Source organism: Polyodon spathula, chromosome 28, assembly GCF_017654505.1.
Source record: "Polyodon spathula isolate WHYD16114869_AA chromosome 28, ASM1765450v1, whole genome shotgun sequence".
NCBI classification, from domain to species: Eukaryota; Metazoa; Chordata; class Actinopteri; order Acipenseriformes; family Polyodontidae; genus Polyodon; species Polyodon spathula.
The window spans coordinates 2,161,472-2,183,343 of record NC_054561.1 but is presented as its reverse complement, the minus strand read 5'-3'; the positions used below and the strand labels follow the sequence as shown (position 1 = coordinate 2,183,343).

Genomic DNA, 21,872 nt, shown 5'->3' with positions numbered 1-21,872 from the left:
GTATTAATTGCCTAATGCCCTTTAGAGTGTGAAGAATAATTGCCTCAGACATTCAACTTCAGGATTCAAAGAGCAAACAGCCACTTAGAAATCCGAGGACGTGAAAATTATAGCCGTGATAAAGGTCAACTGGTTGAAACTGATAGCGGCTAGCCAATCAGAGTACATCTCGAGTGACACATGGTGCTATTCGCTCAATCAATCAAAACCTTTATTTTTCCAGATGAGTCTGTTGAGAACAGATGGTCATTTAGAATGATAACCTGGCAAGAGGCTCACCCCACCACAGCCCCCAACGTAAATAAATAAATAAGAAAAAAAGAAAAAAAAAACACGTAATCCATCATAAAACATAAACCTCAACAGCACCTCGGCGGACGTAGATGCCAGTCAGCAATGAGTCAGCCCTACAGCTAAAAGCAACCTCCGATAAGAATCGATCTAATTTCAACTTTTGTTGAAACTCATTCCAGTCTGCTGCAAACTGAAATGAGCGACGACCAAAAACTGTCGCTACCCTGCATGGGAGCAACCAGCTTAATAAAATGACTGGACCTTAAGAAGAGAGCTCCAGTAAACTACACAAGAAAGCAGGCTTTTCTCAATTAAGGTTCGGTTGCACATACCAGTGTTTCAGTCTGCTTTATGTAGAGAGGGACAGATAATCAGCTTGTAAAGGTTCTGTAGGGGACACTAGGGACACATCTTATAGCAGAAGGGCATAACACCTCTAGATTCATCAGTAGGCTTTTAGGGGACAAGTAGATCACCATAATCTAAAATGGCGAGTAACATTGGAACTCATATTTGGTGGAATGTGCAAAACAAGATTTGTTATGATAAAGCCAACCAAGTCTAATAACGCAGGCGCTATCAGGGGGTGTTCAACAACTGAAGCCATAGCTGAAGTAAGGGAGACCCGGGACGGTTGTAACACCTTGAATTTCTCCAATCAGAAGCAAGCTAGCGTGCCATCACTCACTGGGCACATGCTCAGCTCAGGTCTCTGTCTGCCTGTGGAAGAGGCGCTCTCTGGTTCCCCAGTTTTCTTTTTGCGATCTATCCATTTGTTATCTAGTTTATGGATCTAGGTTGTTAGCATTCTCATCCCTGATCTCTGCTTGTAATTGACACAATTGATTGCTCTTAGTTTTGTTGTTTCTTGCTGGAACATGAGGTTTAATAATGGCTCCCTGTGTCGGGGCCAGTTGTAACACGTGTTACAATTGACCCCATACACCATTAGCTGAACTATATTTGGTCACACGAATCTTGCACTGAAGGACACAAAATGTTCAAATATCACAACTGTGACTCAGAGTGACATATTCTTGCGTGACAAGGCCTGTAATTTTAGGGGTGCTTAAAAGTTTTAAAAGTAGGACAACAACAACAAAACAATCCTTATGTGAACATGTTTATTCTCAACAAAGATACTCAGTTTTTGAGTTAAATAAAAACAAACATATTTGCTTCATGTGAAAATGTATCTTATTCAAGAAAACATTCAATTCTTGACTTCAATGAAATGTGTTGTTATTTATTTCATTATTTTTCACAGAATGTTACATCTGACCCCAACCCCGTTACAACTGACCTGGGCCGTGGGGTGGATTGCAACATCGGACACCACGTTTCAAGCCCTCTTGCCGTGTGTACATCAGCTCTTAAAACAGCATAACTATCGGGATTGACAGAGGACAGATGTAGGTTGTTTGTATCAATGTCTGGTCAAACTAGCTCAAATCATCTGTGCGTAATGGAGAAATGGGTAAAAAAAAAAAAAAAAATGTTACAACTGTCCCCGGTCTCCCCTACTTTTTTTAACCCAAGAAAAATGCAATTTTGACTAAAAATATAATGTAATATAATATAACAAACAACACATTAGCCTAACTCAGTCAGTACCTGCTGTGCAATCGCCTTCCTGACAACCCCACACCATGTACAAGCAAGGCTTAAAAACTCTGGAAGAATGTTTACATTTACTTTCCAGCATTGCGGCGCTTGCTAGATTTGAACCCGCATCTCCGGGGAAGATTTTACAAGGCTTGTCCAATCTCCACGGTACAGCAGTCCGCCTGATGCCTTTTGCATTTGCAATCTGTGTGCCGAGAGGGAGCGCTGCTGGGAAAAGATTATTTTAAAGAAACGGAGACGCAGGGGCAGGCAGATAGATAGGATGTGCTTTACTCTAACTCTAGGCTAGTACAGTCAATAGCGTGACCGGCGCTTCAACAGTTTTGAAAATGGTTAGAGAGACGAATTTCTTTTTAAATATCTTAATGCACGGTGATTGGTTGTACTTGTCTTTTTAAGAATGCATTTTAATGCCAGTGATCTCTCTATATGCAGGTCTGCCGCTGAGCCACCGTGAAGAACGCAATAGCATTCTAGTGCCCCCCAGTGGTAGAACAGAAGTATTATTGTTGTATACGGTATGCTGTTTTACCAAGTTGCTCCACATTGATACAGAACCATCCCTGGGTTTATCATATTGTCTCAGGAAGCCCACTTGCTTGCGAAGGAGGTGGTTTTCAACACAGGTCCTGAGGAGCTGCTGTGGCTGCTGGTTTTCATTCCAACTGAGGTCTCATTTACTTAACTAAACCCTTACTAGCACTAACAAACGGCTTAATCAGGCCTTTTTAATTGTTCTTCGCTCCTAAAATGAAATGTTGAAATCTCCAACTGTTTAAGAGCAGAAATCAATTAAAAGGGCCTAATTAAGCTAATTATTAGTTCAATTAAGGGTTTAGTTAAGTAATTGAGAGCTCAGATAGAATGAAGGACACGGGTCTCCCTGAGGACCATGGTTGCGAACCACTGAGAAATGATCATTTGCTTAATTAGACTTTTTTTTTTTTTTTTTTTTTTTTTTAATTATTGGTTTCAGCTCTTAAACAGTCGCAGATTTCAAGTTAACCATAACATTGTATAAATAACTTGAAAACCACTAACATGGAGACATCAGCTGCATACCTTCTCCTTTCTATATGCCAACGTTTTGATAATCAAATCATTTCCAGGCAGTTATCACATGGGCAGCGTGGTCGTTCTGGCTTTTCAAAGTCATTCCGATGCATTCTGGTAAGCGTAGTCCTGCTGTGAAAGATACCTGAGACAGGTATAACACACGACACTTAAGAACGACAGGAGGCCGTTTCGACCCATCTGTAGTCTTCCTGTTCCTAGTCGCTGGTTTGACTTCAAAACTTTGTTCAAAGTTGGATCTGAATAAAGAACCTAAGTGATTCAGAACCACAACATGATCACTGTGTGATCATAAGGCTACCTGAATTTGAGAACCCCGCCCGAGCTAAACTCCAGTTCATTACAGCTGTGGTCACTTCGGGAAGGCGCGGTGTTACTAGCTTTATGTTGTGTGTAAATTTCTAATTGCACGTACATGCACAGCGAATCTATATCTTCCTGATATTCCAATGCAAACTGCCTTTGTTATAACGACAACAATCGCACCAACGCCCCACTTTCCTTGAGCTGGAATATAACATACATACCAAGAGCGAGTTACCGTATGTGGAAAGTTTTTTATATCCCGCTAGCCCAGACAATACAAGGGAGTTGTAGTTTCTTTGACGTTCTGCAGGCAACGCTTAGCAAAAGTGATCGGCCTAATGGACTACAAGTCCCAGAAAACAGCACTGTATGTACGGCTTGTAAGCGAAACAACGTTACAATCCATTGACAGCCGGAGTTTTTGCAAGTTGCTATGTTCTTAGACTTTCACAGATGTGACGAGCACCGAACCCAGGAGGTAAGTTGCGTTGCTTTTTATTAATGTGGATATCTTTTATTTTATTTTGTAAAGTTGTCTAATTATTAGAGGAAAAAAAAAAAACATTTGGTTAAAAAACAAATAACCGTATGGGGTTGTCCAAGTAAAACTCAAGTTCACAAAACCTATGGGCGGATTCTTGGTCCTGGTGTCACTGTCTCCATTCTGCGATTACGATAAACGTATATTAGAGAAAAAGCCAGTCTGAGGCTTCACATCAATCAAAAGAGAAGCTGTCACACTTTCTTGTCCGAACTGAAGAAAGGGAGAAACGATGCGCTGCTGTTCTGTTTTCGGATTACTCTCTTTTGTCGCCCAGATAAGGACACCACTTTGTGTGAACTTTTACCAAACCTAAAGCGACGCAGCCCAGTAACTGGATTTGCAGTGTTGGAACGATTTGATTTGAGTCTCAGTACAGTATAATGTGTTTTTAGACTTCGCATAATAATTGAGTATCTGTTTGCCTTGCGCGCTGTTCGTTAATTAATTATGTTATTCTTTTGGTTTGCGCCGCGGGTCGCTGTTGAAATAAGTCGTGTTTGAAAACTGAAATGCATTCGCAATAGTTAAATATACGGCAGATGTTACTATCCAGTAGGATTTTTACTATCACAAAGGCACTGCTGCCAAAACACATTTTTAACACAACCACCCGTTTCACTTTGTCCTAAACTTAAAGTCAATAATGTATAAGTCCTAACGTTAAACTTCTGGCAGTCTTTTGGGGCTGCTTCTTGGCTGTGGAATTTGTACTGTTAATAGAAACCCTGAAAAGACAGCTGCCAATAGATTTTCAATTGGTTCCAACCAAGCTTATTAATTGTAATTCATCAGATAATTAAATAAATAAACAACTATTAGGTACAGTTAAATATATAGTTTGTTGAAGTTACGGTAATGTAATTCCTTTCCCCAAGGCTATACAGTCCGGGCACAGGATACACTGTTCCCTTTAATTACAACATAATGGAGCCTAACATATGATTTTTTTTAGCAGAACCTTTCTATCGTGAAGACAATGAACACTTTCAACGGCTAAACGACTACATCACAAAACGTTATGCGAATTGGCACGGACTGAACTGGGTGCAGTACCATCTGATTGTAAAAACGTGTAGTTACTTGTGTCATCCATCTCAGCTTGCCTCGGGGTGTGTTTTTGAAGACAGTTAATTAAGAAACAGACTTGTATAACACAGGGATTTGCGGCAACCAGGAAAGAGCAGCTTCATGAGTCACAGATGAGATTCGTCAGACCGACTAAGACGGGTGTCCTCCCCTTCACCCCATGCCTGTTTTTTCCAGTACTCCAAACCCTAAACCAGGCTGTTTTGTTTTTACTCCATGCCTGTTTTTTCCAGTACTCCAAACCCTAAACCAGGCTGTTATTTTGTTTTGTTTTTTCCCCATGCCTGTTTTTTCCAGTACTCCAAACCCTAAACCAGGCTGTTATTTTGTTTTGTTTTTCCCCATGCCTGTTTTTTCCAGTACTCCAAACCCTAAACCAGGCTGTTATTTTGTTTTGTTTTTTCCCCATGCCTGTTTTTTCCAGTACTCCAAACCCTAAAACAGGCTGTTATTTTGAAACATTCCACCAGAGTTCGCAGTTCCAGCGTGTTCGGCCTAAGTTGGACTGAGAACAAAGGATTCCTGGGCCCTTTGTGTTTTATGCTGTAATTTTGACAGCAAATAACGTTCCAAGCTGTTGAGGCACATCTGGTTTCTATGGGGATGACTAAGAAATCAAGTCAAACAAACCATACCAGATATGCCCTAGCTTGACCACGGCTGTATCTGGATGTGCACTGTACCGTAGGAGAATCACATATTGGGGGTGCCGATGTTTCATAATGACGCAGTTATTTATTTATTTTTAATACTTGTTGAATTACACTTTGGAGGGAAAAGCAAATTAAGTTTTCTGCTAAATAAGTCTGAAGAACTTCTTGACATGAACAATATTCAGAGAGTTATTGTCGTCTTCTCTGGTTTAAAAGGAAATGCTAGTCCATCTTCAGAAAAAAGACTCTTGATTCGTTGCAGGCTTTTGGGGTTTTCCGTCACAGTGTCTTGTTCCAGTGAATAAGTCGTCAATATCAGACTTCTTGAAGTTTGTGTTTTAGGAGAGACCGATTGCCATTAAAATTATGGGGATTCCGTTAGTCTGACATGAGGATGACATCGAGCTAAAGCTGAGGGAAAATTAAGACACTTTTTCAGGAACAGTGGATTGAAACCACTGGTTTCAGGAGACCTAGTTTGAGATTGCTGTATCAAACCCCAAGTCTCCCCTGGTGTGCCGTGCAGTGGCCTGAAACCTAGTCTCCTGAAACCAAGTTCCAAGCCACAAAATTCTTTCATGTTTCCTCAGCTTAAAGCACCATTTTCTTTCGACCACTTTGTAACCTTGAACAGGCTCTGGCCAGCTTTTAAAATCAATTTCCAATTGCAGTTTCCATTCGCGTTTAACTACTTCCAACACATCATTGATTAAAATTGCAATTAGCAGGATTCTGTGAGAATGAGCTTCTCACTGTGCCAGCACTTCAATTGAAGCCACTGTCTGCTAGTCAAGTAAACTGGCTTCAAACGAAAGCAGTTAAATTATTAAGCCACTAAAATATCAATTCCAATTCCGGTTCCTTAGAAAGAATTGGGAATTGATTTTAAAAAGGAAAAAGCCACATTGACCCTGACCCTGACCCTGGGGCAGCCTGTGTCAAGACAGCCTTACCCCTCTCGAACCCTAAACCTTCAATAAATAACCAGGATGTTGGTCTACTGATGTTCTTGAACACTTATTTGCATTTTTAATGGCCATAAACGTGAAAAAAAAACAACCATTGGCTGCTTTTGGTAAACAGCTTTAATATTTGATGGTGCTTGTGAGAGAGAGAGAGAAAGATTTTGCTGCAGGAATTGATTGCAAATTGAGTTTGGCTTCAGGCTGTTTTCTGTATGATTAGCTTTCATACGCTTTAGGTGCTGTAGCGCTAAAGCTTTGAAACAAACAGGTTTCTCTGAAAGGTATAGTCCTCCTAATGAAGGGCTGAGTCGTGAATGAAACTTTGAGAGAAAAAAAGAACATCTGATGTGGGAAGAGACAGCCAATTTGATTGTGCCACCTTTTAATATTACATTAGGATGCAACTTTGTCACTTTCTTTGTCAACAGTGTTTTTGTTTTTGGTCTTGTATCATGAACAGTGATCATGTAAAGAAAGCCTCACTCTTCACTGGTACATCCCTGTTGTGGAGACTCACACACGCTGTAACAGGAGTTGGTTTTGCATATCGTTTATTTTAGCAGCATTATAGGGAATTTGTGCAACACGGTTCTGTTTCCACATTCGTAGATTTGTTTCCTACCTCTGCTTACGGTTTTCACAGACTTCCCTCCTCTCTGACTGGACTTTGGCACTCTAACATTTAATGAAATCGACAAAGCAGTAATGCAGGTTGGAAGTGCTTCTTCGTTAAGAGGAGAGAGAGAGTGAATGTGAGCACTGAGGTTATGCCCCCCCCTCACATTGTGTGACTCACAGACTGTGCTGTCTGCTCTCTCACACACAGTAAAAGCTGAGGAGACGGACGGAGAAGCTGAAGGAGAGCTGTCAGTGTGCTGCACAGAACGAAGGGGCACGATCGTGGAGGGGCACAGAACTGGATGCAGAGCTTCGTGACTGTAAGCCAAAATAAACTACTTCTTTCATGTTGTAGTTCAACAACTAAACTGCACTGCTTTAGAGAGTGGAACACGAAGGACCATTGGGGTCTGTCTAATTGTACTGGGAAAATCTGTTTGGGGGTTTACAGGCTGGCGAGAGCTTAGTGCAGGAGCTGTAAGTACTTATTTGAAAAAGCACTGAATGTATAGGTCTTTATTACAGATTACAATAAACAACACAGATTCCAATGTTAATGTTTCAAGAGCTCAAATTCTACTTCCTTCTCAAGTAGTGTTATAGTCTGAACTCCTGGCCAACCTTATTCCCTAATGCACCATTGCAAAATGTGTAAGAAAATGTAGTTTGAATTACATATTGAGTACACCACTCCAACACCATGTGACTCTTTCCGAAAAATAGTTCTACGTCCCAGAGCAGCTTTGAAGCAGACTTTACAGTTCTAAGTGTAAAAAGTAGTCAGGATGTGAGCAATGAAGAGAAAAATGACAGGCACGTTATTTAAACAGTTGTAGCATCACATATGGTATCTTTTTCAGAACCCTGTTACTTTTTTAATTCATTACGTTTGCATTAGCACAAAAAAAACATAAATGTAGCCATTCTGAGTCACATGGTGTTGGAGTGGTGGAGGGGAGTCAAATAATTCTGCAAGTAAAAATAGACTAGAGGCAGGACTGTGCTTTAAATAGACCGTACCATGACTTTGACCAAGAACTTGAAAACGGCACAGCCATACATTAAAGGTAGGTCGAATAATGTATACCATATCCACACTGTTTTGCACCTCCTCAAGTCTCCTATAGAAACATTTGGTTTTATATATTTATTTTCTCTCGCTAGATAATTTGATCCCCTCCTGTTTCCCAAGGGAGCGTAAAAAGTGTCCCTAGAAAAACTCATTTAGCATTGAGCACCACGAGAGGGATATTGAGTTGATTTGAGGATCTAAGTTTAAGAACCTGTAATGTTTATTAGTATGCACTGACCTACAAACAATGTTATTGGGTTAGCACTTTAGTATGCTGTTAACTGTGGTATATTAATAGATTTTGGCAATTGTTGTACTGTGATTATTAAAATCAGGGGTGGGAAGGTAATTATTATTATTGTGGTACTATGAGTTTTAGCTGTTTTCTTTTTGTTATTATTATATTGTTATGCATTTGTTTAGAGGGTGTAATTGGGTTATGTTTGAGGAGATACCTTAAGGTTATTTAAACTGTCAATTGCAAATTGCTCCCTTCTGTTGCTTTATTATTTTTCTTTTTCCATTTGTGTTGATTTGTTTTCTTCCTTTCTCTACACCTGCCCAGGGACGGGCAATGAAAATGAGTTCATAGATAAATAAAAAAATACCAAAGTATTTATTATCAGCTGCTGTGGCACTGTTGTAGAGGTGGCCATATTCATGTATGTATGTCACCTGTATACAGTAGTGTGCACGTTTATAAGAACACCCCATTGCTTCTGTTTTTGAATTTTTGTGCATATGAAATCAAACCACTGGAACTGAAAATCTTGGAAAATTGTCACCATAGGCAAATTAATGATTGCCTAATTGAATTGATGTCTTTAATAGGTCACACCTGCAATTGATTTATAGCCAGCAATGGTAAAATGCATGACCACTTTTTCGAAGTTGTTTAAGATGCTTAATAAAACCACAAAGTAGTGTAACGTTTTCACATGTGAGCACCTGTTCTTCCTATATTGAACAGAAAAATGGAAATTCTCAGGTAGAAAGAATATAAATGATAAATCTGTAGCTGTTCTAATACATTTGTACACTACTGTACAATCTATTACAAATGAAATCACCTACCACTAAGGTAATCATTCTTCAGATGTTTTTAAAGCTTTTGTGTCGCTTGCATTTGGTACTGTAGTTGAAAACCAGTAGCATCAGGTTTAGGTAATTATTAACCGGACTGAAGGCTGTGATTTCCTTGTTCTAACAACTGTGGAGATCTACATTGTTTGTACAAGGACATTAGGTACTGTACTTTTATAAGCAATTACTGCTTCAGGTGTGCTCCTAGTGTGAAATACACCAGTAAACCGAACTGTCTTCAAGGAAGTGAGCAAACACTTTGTGTGGCGGTGGATTTCTGATCAAGATAATTACCTTTTTTTTGTTGATTATTCCAAAACTGTACGATGATTAAGCTGTGCACTTCCCTTGATATCCCGTCTTCTGATAATTAACTCATTTGGTGAACTGACTGTAAGGCCAAGCTGATAATAAATTGTAAAAGTCCTGTGTTTTCCAGTATAAGGGCCCTTCACTAATCCAGGGGTGAAAATACAGTAAGACCCCCCCCCCCATTGCATAGAAGTTTGATCCATTCTTGGTTTTACTAACACTTTTTAATAAGACACACCTGAGCTTGTTAGTTATGCACTATCAAGCTCGTCATAAAACCTGGAGTGCTTAAAACTGCTCTGTAATAGGAGTCTCATTTCCATCTGTGTAGTTTGCTGTCTTCGATATTCCACTGTGCAAGTCAGATCGCTTAAATATAGTGGTACAGTAGAGATGTATTCAGAGACCCCCTCATTACACTGTGATGAAACTTTGGATGATGACCATTTGCAAGAATCTATCAGCGTAAGACCCACACTACGAATCCTATGGTTCACGGTTTGCATCTAGCCCTCGTCTCGCCATTCAGTTCAGTAGGCTGATGCCAGTTCATTACAAGGGGTTTTGCATGGGAAACGTATCTGGTTTAAACATTTCCTATACTAAACACAGATTTACAGGCTTCCAGGCCTTAGTAAAACCTAGCATGGATGTTCTGTTCAATTTTTACAACGTATATGATGGCAAAGAAGCAGTGACAGCTAACGTGTGAAGCAGAAGTATTTTGCATTGCGACTTCAGGGGCCACGCAACAGGGATACACCAGAAAGGAAAATACCCTGCTTGCTCTCTTGCGATAGGCCCGTCTTTGTTGTGCTACTTCCTATTAATCTGTGCTACGGTACAGGAAGCATCTAAAATTACAACTCTGTCAAGGGATCTCCTTTGTTTCAGGTTATCACATTATATCAGCCAGCTGTTTGTGCTTTGTCACTGTAGTGATAAGGTCTCCTGCTGTGGCACTGTGTGCTAGTTTTGAAGTTGAATTTTGAGTTTTTTGTTTTCTTTCTGTTTTGTCAGTGGGTGAGTCCGTACTGCTTACTAAACAATATTTCAAAGGCTGGTCTTGTATGGCAAACAAGGGATACAGTATATTGAGATTTAGTGTTTCAAGTACAGAAGGTTTATTTATTGTACAAATAGATCTGATGAGATGCTTGTTTTGTTAACAAACCTATTTTTTCTATAATCTCTTATTCTGATGGTTAGGGTTGTCTTTATCCTGTGTGGGGAAAGTATATCTTTTTTGTTTTCATTGCAGTGGGCATTTGAGCTGTTGATCTGAAAAGTCTGTGGGTTTTAGGATTGGTATATGGTATGTTTTTCAAAAAGGTAATTACTAAAAGCTAGATAAAGTTCTCTAGAATTAAGTTGCTGTAGCTCCTGTGTACATAATGATCACATCCGGTGTGTTAATTTGTGACCCTGTGACTTACAGCACAGGAAATGACACACACTGTATAGGACCAAGTGACAAGGTTGCTATTAAATACAGCAGGTTAGAAACCCTCTATTATCAGTCCTGTAGGTTTGTGTTTTAAACACTGTGCGGATGCATTGAAAAAGGCTTTATTTGTGTATGCTGCTGCTGTGTACAGTGCTGGAGTTAAATAGGGGAGAGGTTGGGTAAATAATATCAAACTGGGTGGTATTTGTAATGCTTTATTGTAACGTTCTGCACAGGAGATTGAAATTGCAATGCATTGCACAGAGAGTTTATTATTATTATTATTATTATTATTATTATTATTATTATTGTTGCTGATTTTGTAGAAAGCGCAGCTTTTGTTAACAGCAGTGGTGTTCTAAGGTATGTTTCCTTTCTGTCTAAGAAGCATTGTTCATGAATACCCTACTTTGTTTCCCTCTCGACACTGTGCTTCCATTACACATCTTAAAGGCTCTCAGAATAGTTCTGAAAAACCTTGCGGTAAATGTAACTACAGGTTTTATTGAAAAGAGCTTGTAAGCAGGGTGTCCTCGGTTCAAATCCCGGCTCTGACTCACTGTGTGACCTTGAGCAAATCACTTAACCTCTTTTGGGCGAGACGTTGTGACTCTGCAGCTGATGCATAGTTCACACGCCCTAGTCTCTGTAAGTCACCTTGGATAAAGGCATCTGCTAAATAAAACAAGTAGCATAATCACTTCCTGCCGTGAGGGAAATCTTTAGTGAAACCCGGATCATGTGACCTACAGCAGAGGAAGTGATGACGTATCTGAAGAAAATGACTTCCATGTAGAGTGTTAAATGAAATCTACCCCAAGCAATAAAAACAAAAACAAAAAAAAAAAAACAATCGTCAAAAGCAAAACTCTGAAGCACAGTAGTAAGAGGACCTTGCTGCTGTTCTTTTGAAACTAAAAAAAAAAAAAGCCTTAAATACTGGAAAGGAGAGAAATGTCCTATTTTCACAGAATGGAAACATCTAATGCTGTGTGTATTACAGCTGGAGAGACTGATACAGGAACATTAAATGACTTCCTTAAAATTGAAGTACAGAAATAGATCTGTGATGTACATCGCTGTCAGGGACTTTTAAACAATGTTGTAATGTTTGTTATCATACTTATCCTGGTATGTAGTCATTATCACAGGAAGGTTGTGGGTTTAGATTTCTACATGCATGAATGTAACAGTTCTAGATTTGAGAATGTGTTTGTATTGTAAGATTGCAAGATTGCATGTACAGTATGTTATTTTAGAAATGTAATAAAAAAAAATAATAAAACGGTAAGTGGACCATTTAATAGTGCTGCCATTCAAAGAAAGGGAAATTGTGAGACAGTATTGCGGTCCAGTACAGCGTGCTACACAGCACTGTTGAAAAGCATTATGAGTACAGCATGCAATACAGCTTCTGGTTGATCAGACTCTCTCTTTATTTGGTGCCGGTATGCACACAGGCCTGCGGGGGTCATCTGCAAGCCCACAGTTGGCCCATGGTGTCAATTACAGCTCCACCCAGCCACTCAGAGAGGCATTAATAGCACTCAGTGGTCACCCACCAGTCTGGCACGTGCTGCACGACGGAGCTTGGGTCCTGCCTGCCCGATCATGTGATGGTTGGCGGGAGCTATTAACTGCAAGCAAATTCTCCATCAGCAGCTGGGCTGGTAACGTGACGGCAGCACCTCTTGTGGGGGTGGGGAGCGACTGAAAGTGCCCCCTCCCAGTTATTTAATTTGATGTATTTTAGACCAGTCGCAGAATATATCAGTTGAGGCAGACGGACTGGCACTGACACTTATGCCATTGATTCGTGCTCCCCTGTCTTATTCTTTAAAGTCGTCCTTTCTATAGTTGAGAAGCATTTGACTTTGGCGTGCATCCACAGCATTGCCAACGCATGCTGTGTTGTAAGAGGCAGGTATGCGGTTACAGAGTTGTTAGAGTTGAGGGCTGCAGTGCATGGTCACATGATCACTAATTAAGCGGCTAGGGTGTGTTCCCATGAGGTAATCGGTTGTCTGACCTTGCCTGTTAGCTCAGCAGAACCATACGCTCATTTCTAATCCCACTGAATGGAGTTGAGTGACAGGGGAGGACCCTTTTACATGGAGAGGGGATGAGCAGGGAGTCTAGAAATTAATAGGCTAGATGTAATAGTAAGGCGAGTATTCAGGAGAACTAAATTCACTGTTTTGTCTAGGTGAGTTTGTAGCTAGTGGTACCTGTTTTGTTGCCAGTTTGTCATTGTCAATCCACACTTTTTTTTCCCACAATTTTAAAATTTTATTTAATTGATTTATTTTTTACAACATTGTCCAGCATGACTGGATTCGGCATTTCGGTACAGCAAACTCTTCCAAATTGAAATCGAAGAACAAAGTGATCCACTGTGATCGGTGGTAGTAGTATTTCAAGAAAACCGATTTAAAAAAACAAAACAAAACAAAACAAAAAACCCTTCTTGGTTCTCCTTTAAAACTTATAAACCCATAGATTTAATTCAATCAATCATACCGTATTATTGTAGTGAATTTAAGCACTTGTGGGAACAACTCTGTTGCTCAAATAATACATTTTCCATAGTAAAAGTGTGGTAAAGCATAGGCAAGCCTTGTAAAGCACAGAAATAAATGATAAAGCATATTAAAAAAGAATGGCTAAGGGAAACAGTCAAATGCATAGTGTAAAACCTGCAAGATGACTGTCTTTGTTAAGTTTACCACAATCAGAAACAACTGGGATTGTTGAATAGATCCACCTTTTTTAATGGGACTGACTGCAGAGAAGTACTGTGTTTTTGTTTCTCTGGGTGGTGTGGGGGCTGGGGAGGTGACAGGGTTCCGTGTAAGCAACCCTTCCACTAATCCCAGTATTGTTCTCTCTGGCAGGGGGTCTATACTGACTAGCTGGGCTCATTGTGTGGCTTCAGAGCTGGAACTAATCAGCTTCCCTTGGGCTCACCGCTTGGCCAATCAGCAGTCGGGGGAGGGTGAAGAGGGATGGGGGACCTTGTGAGGCATTTGTGGATTTGAGTGGGTGACGTAAATCTGTCTCTGCTTCACAGCTAGTGATTTAAAACAGTGCAAAAAAAAAAAAAATACCCAAATGAATTGCAGTAGAAATTAAAAAATAAGACATCCCAGAAATTGAGAAATTGTTCTTAAAAATAAATAAATAAATAAGTAAAGAGTTTCAATTCGAAGTGTTCTAGGCATTAAAAGTGTAGGCATTCTAATGTGTATGTTTAGCTATATATTGTTCTCTATTATATATTGCATTCTGTCATCTTCAATGTCAAAATATGGATGAGATTTTGGGGAGTGTTAAGCAGACATAACCCAATTGCATACTAAGTTTCTCTATAGCAGCAGGGTGAAATGACACTACACAACAGCTAACTTCCATGCAGTACACATTTTCTATGGAATGCACTGGAATTGATTCGATCAAGGATTTTGATGCATGCATTAAGAAACTATAGGGAAAGTAACTCTGTTGCCTGCTGTGGCAAAATTCATTTGTGCTCATTTGCAAGTTGTTATGCTGCTTTTAAACTCACTCTGATCCAAAACACAGATTCAAATTCAAAGAATGTGGTTTGGAGTTCAGGGAAGATGCAGCAGCTTGTATGGGAATTGAAAGGGAATTGAAAAGGCCTGTGTGTAAGGTTATCTTGTTGCTGCTTGTGCATTGAAGCTGCCAGCTCTTGTGTAAATTGAACTCCTTTTTGGTAATCCCTGACCAAAGTTCCCCGGTCGCCACGGAAACTGGGGACAGAGTACAAGGTGCAGTTGGAGCCTATCGGAGCATAGGTACAGGAGTAGAGGGAGTAGTTCTGTGTGCCTCGTCCCACGTACCCACATCTGCTGCTCTTAAAGGGATAGTCGGGTTTCTCTCTTTTTTTTTAAATGTATTTCTTCAAGGTCAAGCTCTACTTCTGCATAGGTTTGTTACTAAAAGTAAGGCTGACTGACTCTAACGCATTTGAAAGTCACAATTCAAGACCAAGCCAACATTTTTCTTTTTCTTTCTTTCTTTCTTTCTTTGTTTCTTTCTTTCTCCAGCATTGAACTTGCTGCTTTGTTTGACCCTTCTCTACGGAACAGTAAGAGTACCACCCTTTGATTTATCATCGTCATGGTAGCCAAGACTGACAAATGGAACTCTCCCGTGGGAAGGTTGGTGGCCCCGCCCTCTCTGGTCACGTGACCGCAGGGTACACAGTCTGTAAATCGGGGAGGCGACAGGAATTCTAATTTGTTGTGTGTTGGCAGACTTTGTGCAAAGGAGAGTGGCTTGGTTGGCAAAACCAGTAGCAGGACAGCAGGATATATAAGGACACGAGAAGGCAGCACAGGATTCTGACATGTACAGCACTTTACGCCATGCATTATATTCTTCTACGGTCAGTCTCGCTTAAGCTTTGCAATGCTCTGTGTGTACTTCAAATTCACTTTGCCAGCTTCAGTTGAATTATACGTGTGTGTGTGTGTGTTTTTATATATATATATATATAAACACACATAATTGTAGTCAAAGGTTTACGCGCCCCATATAATTATAGGAAAAATGTTTTGTAAAAAAAAAATTAGCTTTTTGTGGATGGGCAAAAAAAGTTACAAGAAATAGATGTCTACAATTATTTCTTTCAGCAATTTTTTTGCAAAACTCCAAAAATGCTCATTCAAAAGTATTCATACACTTTGATGCTATCCACAATGTGCTAAACATTTCAGTATGATAATGCAGAACCTAATTCTAGAGAAGTCTAGAAAATGCTGGATTGTAGGTGAACATTCTTGGAGAGTATAAAAGGGATTGCTGTCACAAGTCAATATGGGGGGAAAAAGTAAAGAGCTATCTGAAGACCTTGGGCAGAAAATGTCTTATTGTCATAAAGCTGGAGAAGGATACAAGAAGATTACCAAGCATTTGACTATCCTAACTTCAGCTGTTTATTATCAAGAAGTACAAGACTGATGGTAATGTCATAACACTCCCTCGATCTGGAAGGAGGAAGGTTCCTATAATTATTTGTTTTTGAGAAGTTTCTAGAAATCATACATTTCCATTGGGGTATATGAACTTTTAACACAGGGTGATTTAGAAAGTAAGTTTACAGCATCAACTCGCCATATCATTGATGTGGTAAACTTACATTTTAACCACTGAGTGATTTAAGTTGAGTGCTGTAGTTCCTAATTCTGAAGGATGTAATGTTGGATAACAGTTTGCAATGCACTACCTGCTATTCAGCATCAGAGATTCATAGCGTCCGTTGAGGCAACACTTTGCATTGCATTAGAATTCTGTTTTTTTTTTTTTTTAAAAAGTGGATAGCATGTTTCAAGTACTATAATAAATGTAGTCTTGATAAATGCATTTTCACTCTGCAGCCAGTTTATCCCCTTTAGTCATTTCAATTTACAACAAAGCTACAACAGAACAGTTGTAATTGTTGCCTTTTTATTGCTGTCTGTTACGTTTTCTGCAAGTAAATAAATACGATTTTTTGATGCTATCCCATGGAGGAGTGGAGACTTTTAATAAAACAGTAGACAAACAGGGTCAGATTTAAAAAAAAAAAACAACAAAAAGAAAACAAACAAAAAAAATAAATTTGAAAAACGGGTAATTGCTTTTGTTTGTATTCACGTCTGCCTTGGGGGGGGTTTAATTTCCCTTCCCCCCACCCTTATGGACAACTTTGAAAAATGACTTTTGTTTAAAAAAGAATACAAAAGAACATGTCTTTGTGTTTGCCAGCACTGAGGGAGGAGGGAGGAGGGAGAAGGCTTGTGTGAATCCTCTTTATTTTGTTTCAAAGAAGACACCACATTGGAAAATTGTGTGTTTCAGATGTACCGACATTTAAAAAAAAAAAAAAGATTGATTGCAGAGGCAACACAGATTTAAAACCACTGCATTATTTCAATTAGGGTTAGGGTTAGCCTTCATAGACCTGACTAATCTTAAACTCAGTGTTCAGATTCTCTCAGGAACATAATTAGACTTGTTTGGCAACTTCGGTTAGTACTTCTGTGGTCTTACATCCCAGTGAATCGGTCCACAGACAGCGTTACTGCAGAACAAGAATCTGACTGGACCACAGCCTGTCTGAGCTGGCTTTATACCTGCCAATGAGCTGCCAGGTCTAATTAAGTTAGACTGTTTTTTTTTTATTGGCTTTGTAACATTGTAAGATTTAAGTAATCAACACAAACACTGAGACTCCCAATTCCCTATGACCTTCATGGTCTAGTGCAGTTTGGAAAGTAATGGAAAGTTGACCAGCGTTGAGGTGGTAGTTAAAAGTGAAGTGAGATTAAATAAGGATTTTAAACCTGTGTGGCTAATCCTGTGGCAACAGCATGACGTTTTTTTTAAATCCTTCAGCATCTCTGATACGAGTCCAGCTTCGTGAAGTCAAACTGCTAAACAGAGTAACTGCACAAAACCAGCTCTATTTATATTTCCGAGTGCTTTACAAAGCTTGTACTTCCAAAACTGATATTTAAGAACCCTCTTAGAGCTTTGTCCTAATAATACACGTTTAAGAGTCCTGTTTTGGCTGCATTGTAACCTTCTCCCAAATTAGCCTTGAGGAACGTTCAAACATCCCAGACAGGCAGTACCATCTATAGACTTAATGCTTTTTAAATTTATTTTTAGTCTAGCTCCTTTTAAACCCAGTTCCTATAGCTGAGTCTACGCCACAGTTTAGCGCCTGGTCTGCTGGTATTTAAGGCACCTCAGTTTGGAAAGCTACCTCGTTGTGTCTGAGTTTGTCACTTACGTGTGCAAGGTAGATTATTTGTTAAATACTGAGTGTTACTTGACTTCGCTGGTAGGGCAAGAGAAGGTCACGCTGCCTTTGGTCAAGGGTCCTGGACCTGGAAACAAAGGATGTTGTTGTCGTTATTTGAAAGGAATAATGGCATGGTGTCTCCTTTTTCAAAGGGAAGAAACCTGCATGACTCTCCATGGCATCACCTGACGCCGCCCTGATAGAATCTCCCTATGGAATGTTGGCATTTTCAAATCCCAACTGCCACTCTAACGTTAACTGACCACCGGAATAAATAAACCACAGTCATCTGAACTGCGCTCTCGCCTTGGTTTTGGTCATTTGTACCTGGTTTAACAAAAAAACCAAGTAATGGCTCAAAAAAAAAAAAAAAGGAAGCTCAAAAATACATTACATGTAAGGCATACTTGCAAACAACGGATTCTGTATCCTGTAAAACCGCCATCCACACCCCAAAATCATTTTACCTGTTAAACCTGGAGAGGAATGGTCGTCCAGGACTCTGATTGGACCTCCTTGCTGTAAACGCATCTGATGCAGTGCACTGCACTTCAGAGTGACTCCTATTGCTAATTGATTTCTTACAAAATAGCCAGCTTCTGCATTTGATTACCAGTTAAAACACAAAAAGAGTGAGTGTGTTTTAAGCTTTTTTTTTTTTTTTTTTTTTTTTTAACAGTACTGCTTCAAAAGGGTTTAGTTAAGAGTCAGTTGTTTTTGATATAATACAACATCTTGCCTTGTGTCTAAAATTAGACTTTTAAAAAGTGGATACAGGGTCGGGAATGGAAATACGACTCCCATTGCGTAGCAGTTTGATCCATTCCTGGTTTTACTATGTTTAACAAGACACACCTGAGCTTGTTACCTATACACACTGTGGCTAATCAAGCTCATAGTAAAACCTGGAATGGGTGAAACAGCTATGCAACAGGAGTCTTTATGTCCATCACTGTGGTTTGCCTCTACATGGCATGGATCTGATTAAGCTCTGAGCTCTAGCTGTCACCACAAGCTGTTTTAGATCTTCAGATTTGACAAGTTAAATATTACCTCCCAAAAAAAGAGGGAGCCTGTTTTGTTTAGTTCCAGTATTCAGTCACAAGATGTGTTCAGTATGTGACTACATGCGGTCAGCCCGGTGCTGATCGAAAATGACAGAGGGCACAAATAATAGAAGTCCAGTAAAAGACCAAATTATCGCTGTCTATGTAGAGCAGCTGTTTGGCATTGTAGTGGTGTTACAGGTTTAGTACACCAAAAAGCGTACTTTTTAAAATGTATTTTTGGTGTAAAAGTGCTTAATAAATGCATGCACTTTGCATTTAAATTTGTGGAAATGAATGTGTTTTGTATGCTGCTATATCCAGTAGTTAATATTTAAACTAAGGGTTGATTTTCCTAATATACAAAGATAAAAGGAGAATAGACACACACACACGGAATAGTTCTATGTCTTTACCATTGTTTACAGCAAACCGGTTACGTAGAGATAAATTTGCTGGTCAAACACATGCGCTCAGTTGCACTAGTGTCCTCTGGGTTTGCTTTGATTGTGCTTTCTGTGTGTGCTACCAGGGCACAGTAAACCAGCATCTCCTGGTCATTTTATTAACTGTGTCTGTGTGCTTGCTGGTGTACACCTCTTAGCCTTGACCTATAAAAAGAGTAGAATTTTATAGCAGGTGGCTTTTAAGATGTATGCCTTCATGACCTGCTGAGTGTATCGGTACTCTTAAGAGATACCAATGTTTAAACTCTGTTCCAACACTGTAGAGCGCCCCTCCCCTTCTTGTTGGTCTACAGTTATTAGGGTCCCCATGTGTTCTCTTTGCCACTCTGAATATGGTTCCTACCTGCAAGTAACTCTGCTCAACCAGGATTTTATATATATATATATATATATATATATATATATATATATATATATATATATATATATATATATATATATATATATATATATATATATATATATATATATATATATATATATATATATATATATATATATATATATATATATATATATATATATATATATATATATATATATATATATATGTATATATATATATATATATATATATATATATATATATATATATATATATATATATATGTATATATGTATATATATATATATATATATATGGTCAACTATGGCCCTCGATCCAGTCCAGTTCAGATTCTAGTGTAGTTAATTGGAGCTGCTAAGAGGCAATTAACTAATTTTGGACCTGGTTGGAATTGTTCTTGAGGGCCAGAGTTGAGTACCGCTAGTTTTTAAGGTGTTATTTCTTATCTTTTGTGTAATCTTTATCACTTAGCACCCAGGCCAATAAAGAGAATGTTTGATACTATGATAAGTAGACAAATGTTTCAACAAAACTTTTTAAAATGATTTTTTTTTATTGCAAGCCATGCATTTTGTGGATGCCTGCATGACTTTTCAGCGTTTTGAAGTCGCAGACCGATGTCTCGAAGGAAAAGACTTACCGTCCATTACACTTTAGTTATTATAGGACTAATGTTTCTTGGACTTCTTCCCAGGTTTAAAATGAGAAAACTAGTTTCCTGGGAGATGCAAAATCATCTTTTAATTGAAAATGTTCCCAGGTTCCATTCTCAAGTGAGCGCCCTGTTTGCCTGGCAGGGACGTTTGGCAGAGAGACTGTAAACACTGGGATGAATACAGTACTGACTGAATCCAGACTGCTGGAGGTCAAGGGGCTCCCCTACTTTCACCTCTGCTGAAGAAACCCAACACACTCCCACTGCCAATATACCCCTGAGCCCTCCAGGGTGTCTGATGTGAAGGAGGGAAAAAATAAGGGAAGTTGTCTCTGGACTGAGAAGGTTAACCAGTACTGTATAAGTAAAAAAAATCCAGTGAGGACCATCATTTTTCCCCCCTCACTTTGCATCAGTGTCCTCATGTTACAGAGTGAGACACACACACGTACAGTTGTACACCAAAGCACACACACTTACTACTCTCATGCACACACTTTCATAGTTCTTTTGTAGTAACTCACTTGCTACAGCCTGTAAATCCAAGCTCAAAATCCAATCTCTTTGATTTATCCTTTCACTAGCGAGCAGTTTGGAGCTCTTTTCGGCTTGCAGTTTATTTTTGTAAAGTGCCCTGGGACACTTGCACGTGATATATAAGTGAAATTGGTACAGTAGGATATGGTATGGTATGGTAAGAGATAAAATGCCTAAAGTGTAGCCTGTTCTGTTTGCACTGTGAAGCACTAAATCAACATCTCCCTCTAGTGGAGAAACTCCTCCCTGCTTCTCTATCAACAGCTCTTTATGAACAGTAATATTAGGTTCCTCTCCTTACTCATCCCAGCTGGAGCTAATAGTCCAGAAAGCCACTTATCCTGATGAATGGATGAGTGGTGCACTGTGCTGGCTGAACAGTGTATCGCAGTGTAACACAATATACTGTGTGGGCCGGAGCCAACCGCATCCCATAATCCTGCATGTCTCTGCATTGTATGCTGAGGAGCTCTGTATTGGGAGATTAGGTTTTGTTATCTATTTGTTGTAGGGCCTCTAATTAATCAGATGAATGAGGGAGGCCCAAACACAGATTACTCTCGACCGCAGTAAATTGGTTTTAAGTAAACATTGTTTTGTAGTGCGCTTCAGAAAGAGACCCTTCTCAGATTCATCAATTGAGTGAAGTACATTACTTAGTTTTTTCCATTTTAACCCCTCCCCAATTAATGATAACTTTAAGTAGAGGGGGAAAACAATTCTGCCTACCCACGCGACTTTATAGTCAGGTTTCAGAAAACACTTTTTCAAAAGGGTGGTGTTAAAAACCTACTGGTACAAATCCTTTAACCTAGGTTCAGAGGGGATGCATTAAGACAGTTACAGTATACACTACTCTCCATCTCCTATTAAGAGTTTTTATTGATGTCTAAACACAAAACATGGAAGCTTAAAGGGGTCTGACTG

The 21,872-nt window shown here is 39.3% G+C and overlaps 1 protein-coding gene across 12 annotated transcripts in view; it reads left to right on the top strand.

Moving 5' to 3' along the window:
- The first annotated feature begins 3,686 nt into the window (after positions 1-3,686).
- Positions 3,687-21,872, top strand: part of LOC121301847 (trafficking kinesin-binding protein 1-like) — a 41,019-nt gene continuing 22,833 nt past the window's right edge. For 9 of the 12 annotated variants that reach the window (XM_041231494.1, XM_041231497.1, XM_041231492.1 and 6 more), the window contains exon 1: positions 15,177-15,264. In XM_041231494.1, coding sequence (XP_041087428.1) covers positions 15,224-15,264 — 41 coding nt within the window. In that variant the 5' untranslated portion in view covers positions 15,177-15,223. The other 3 variants (XM_041231496.1, XM_041231495.1, XM_041231507.1) reach the window with 2 other exon arrangements.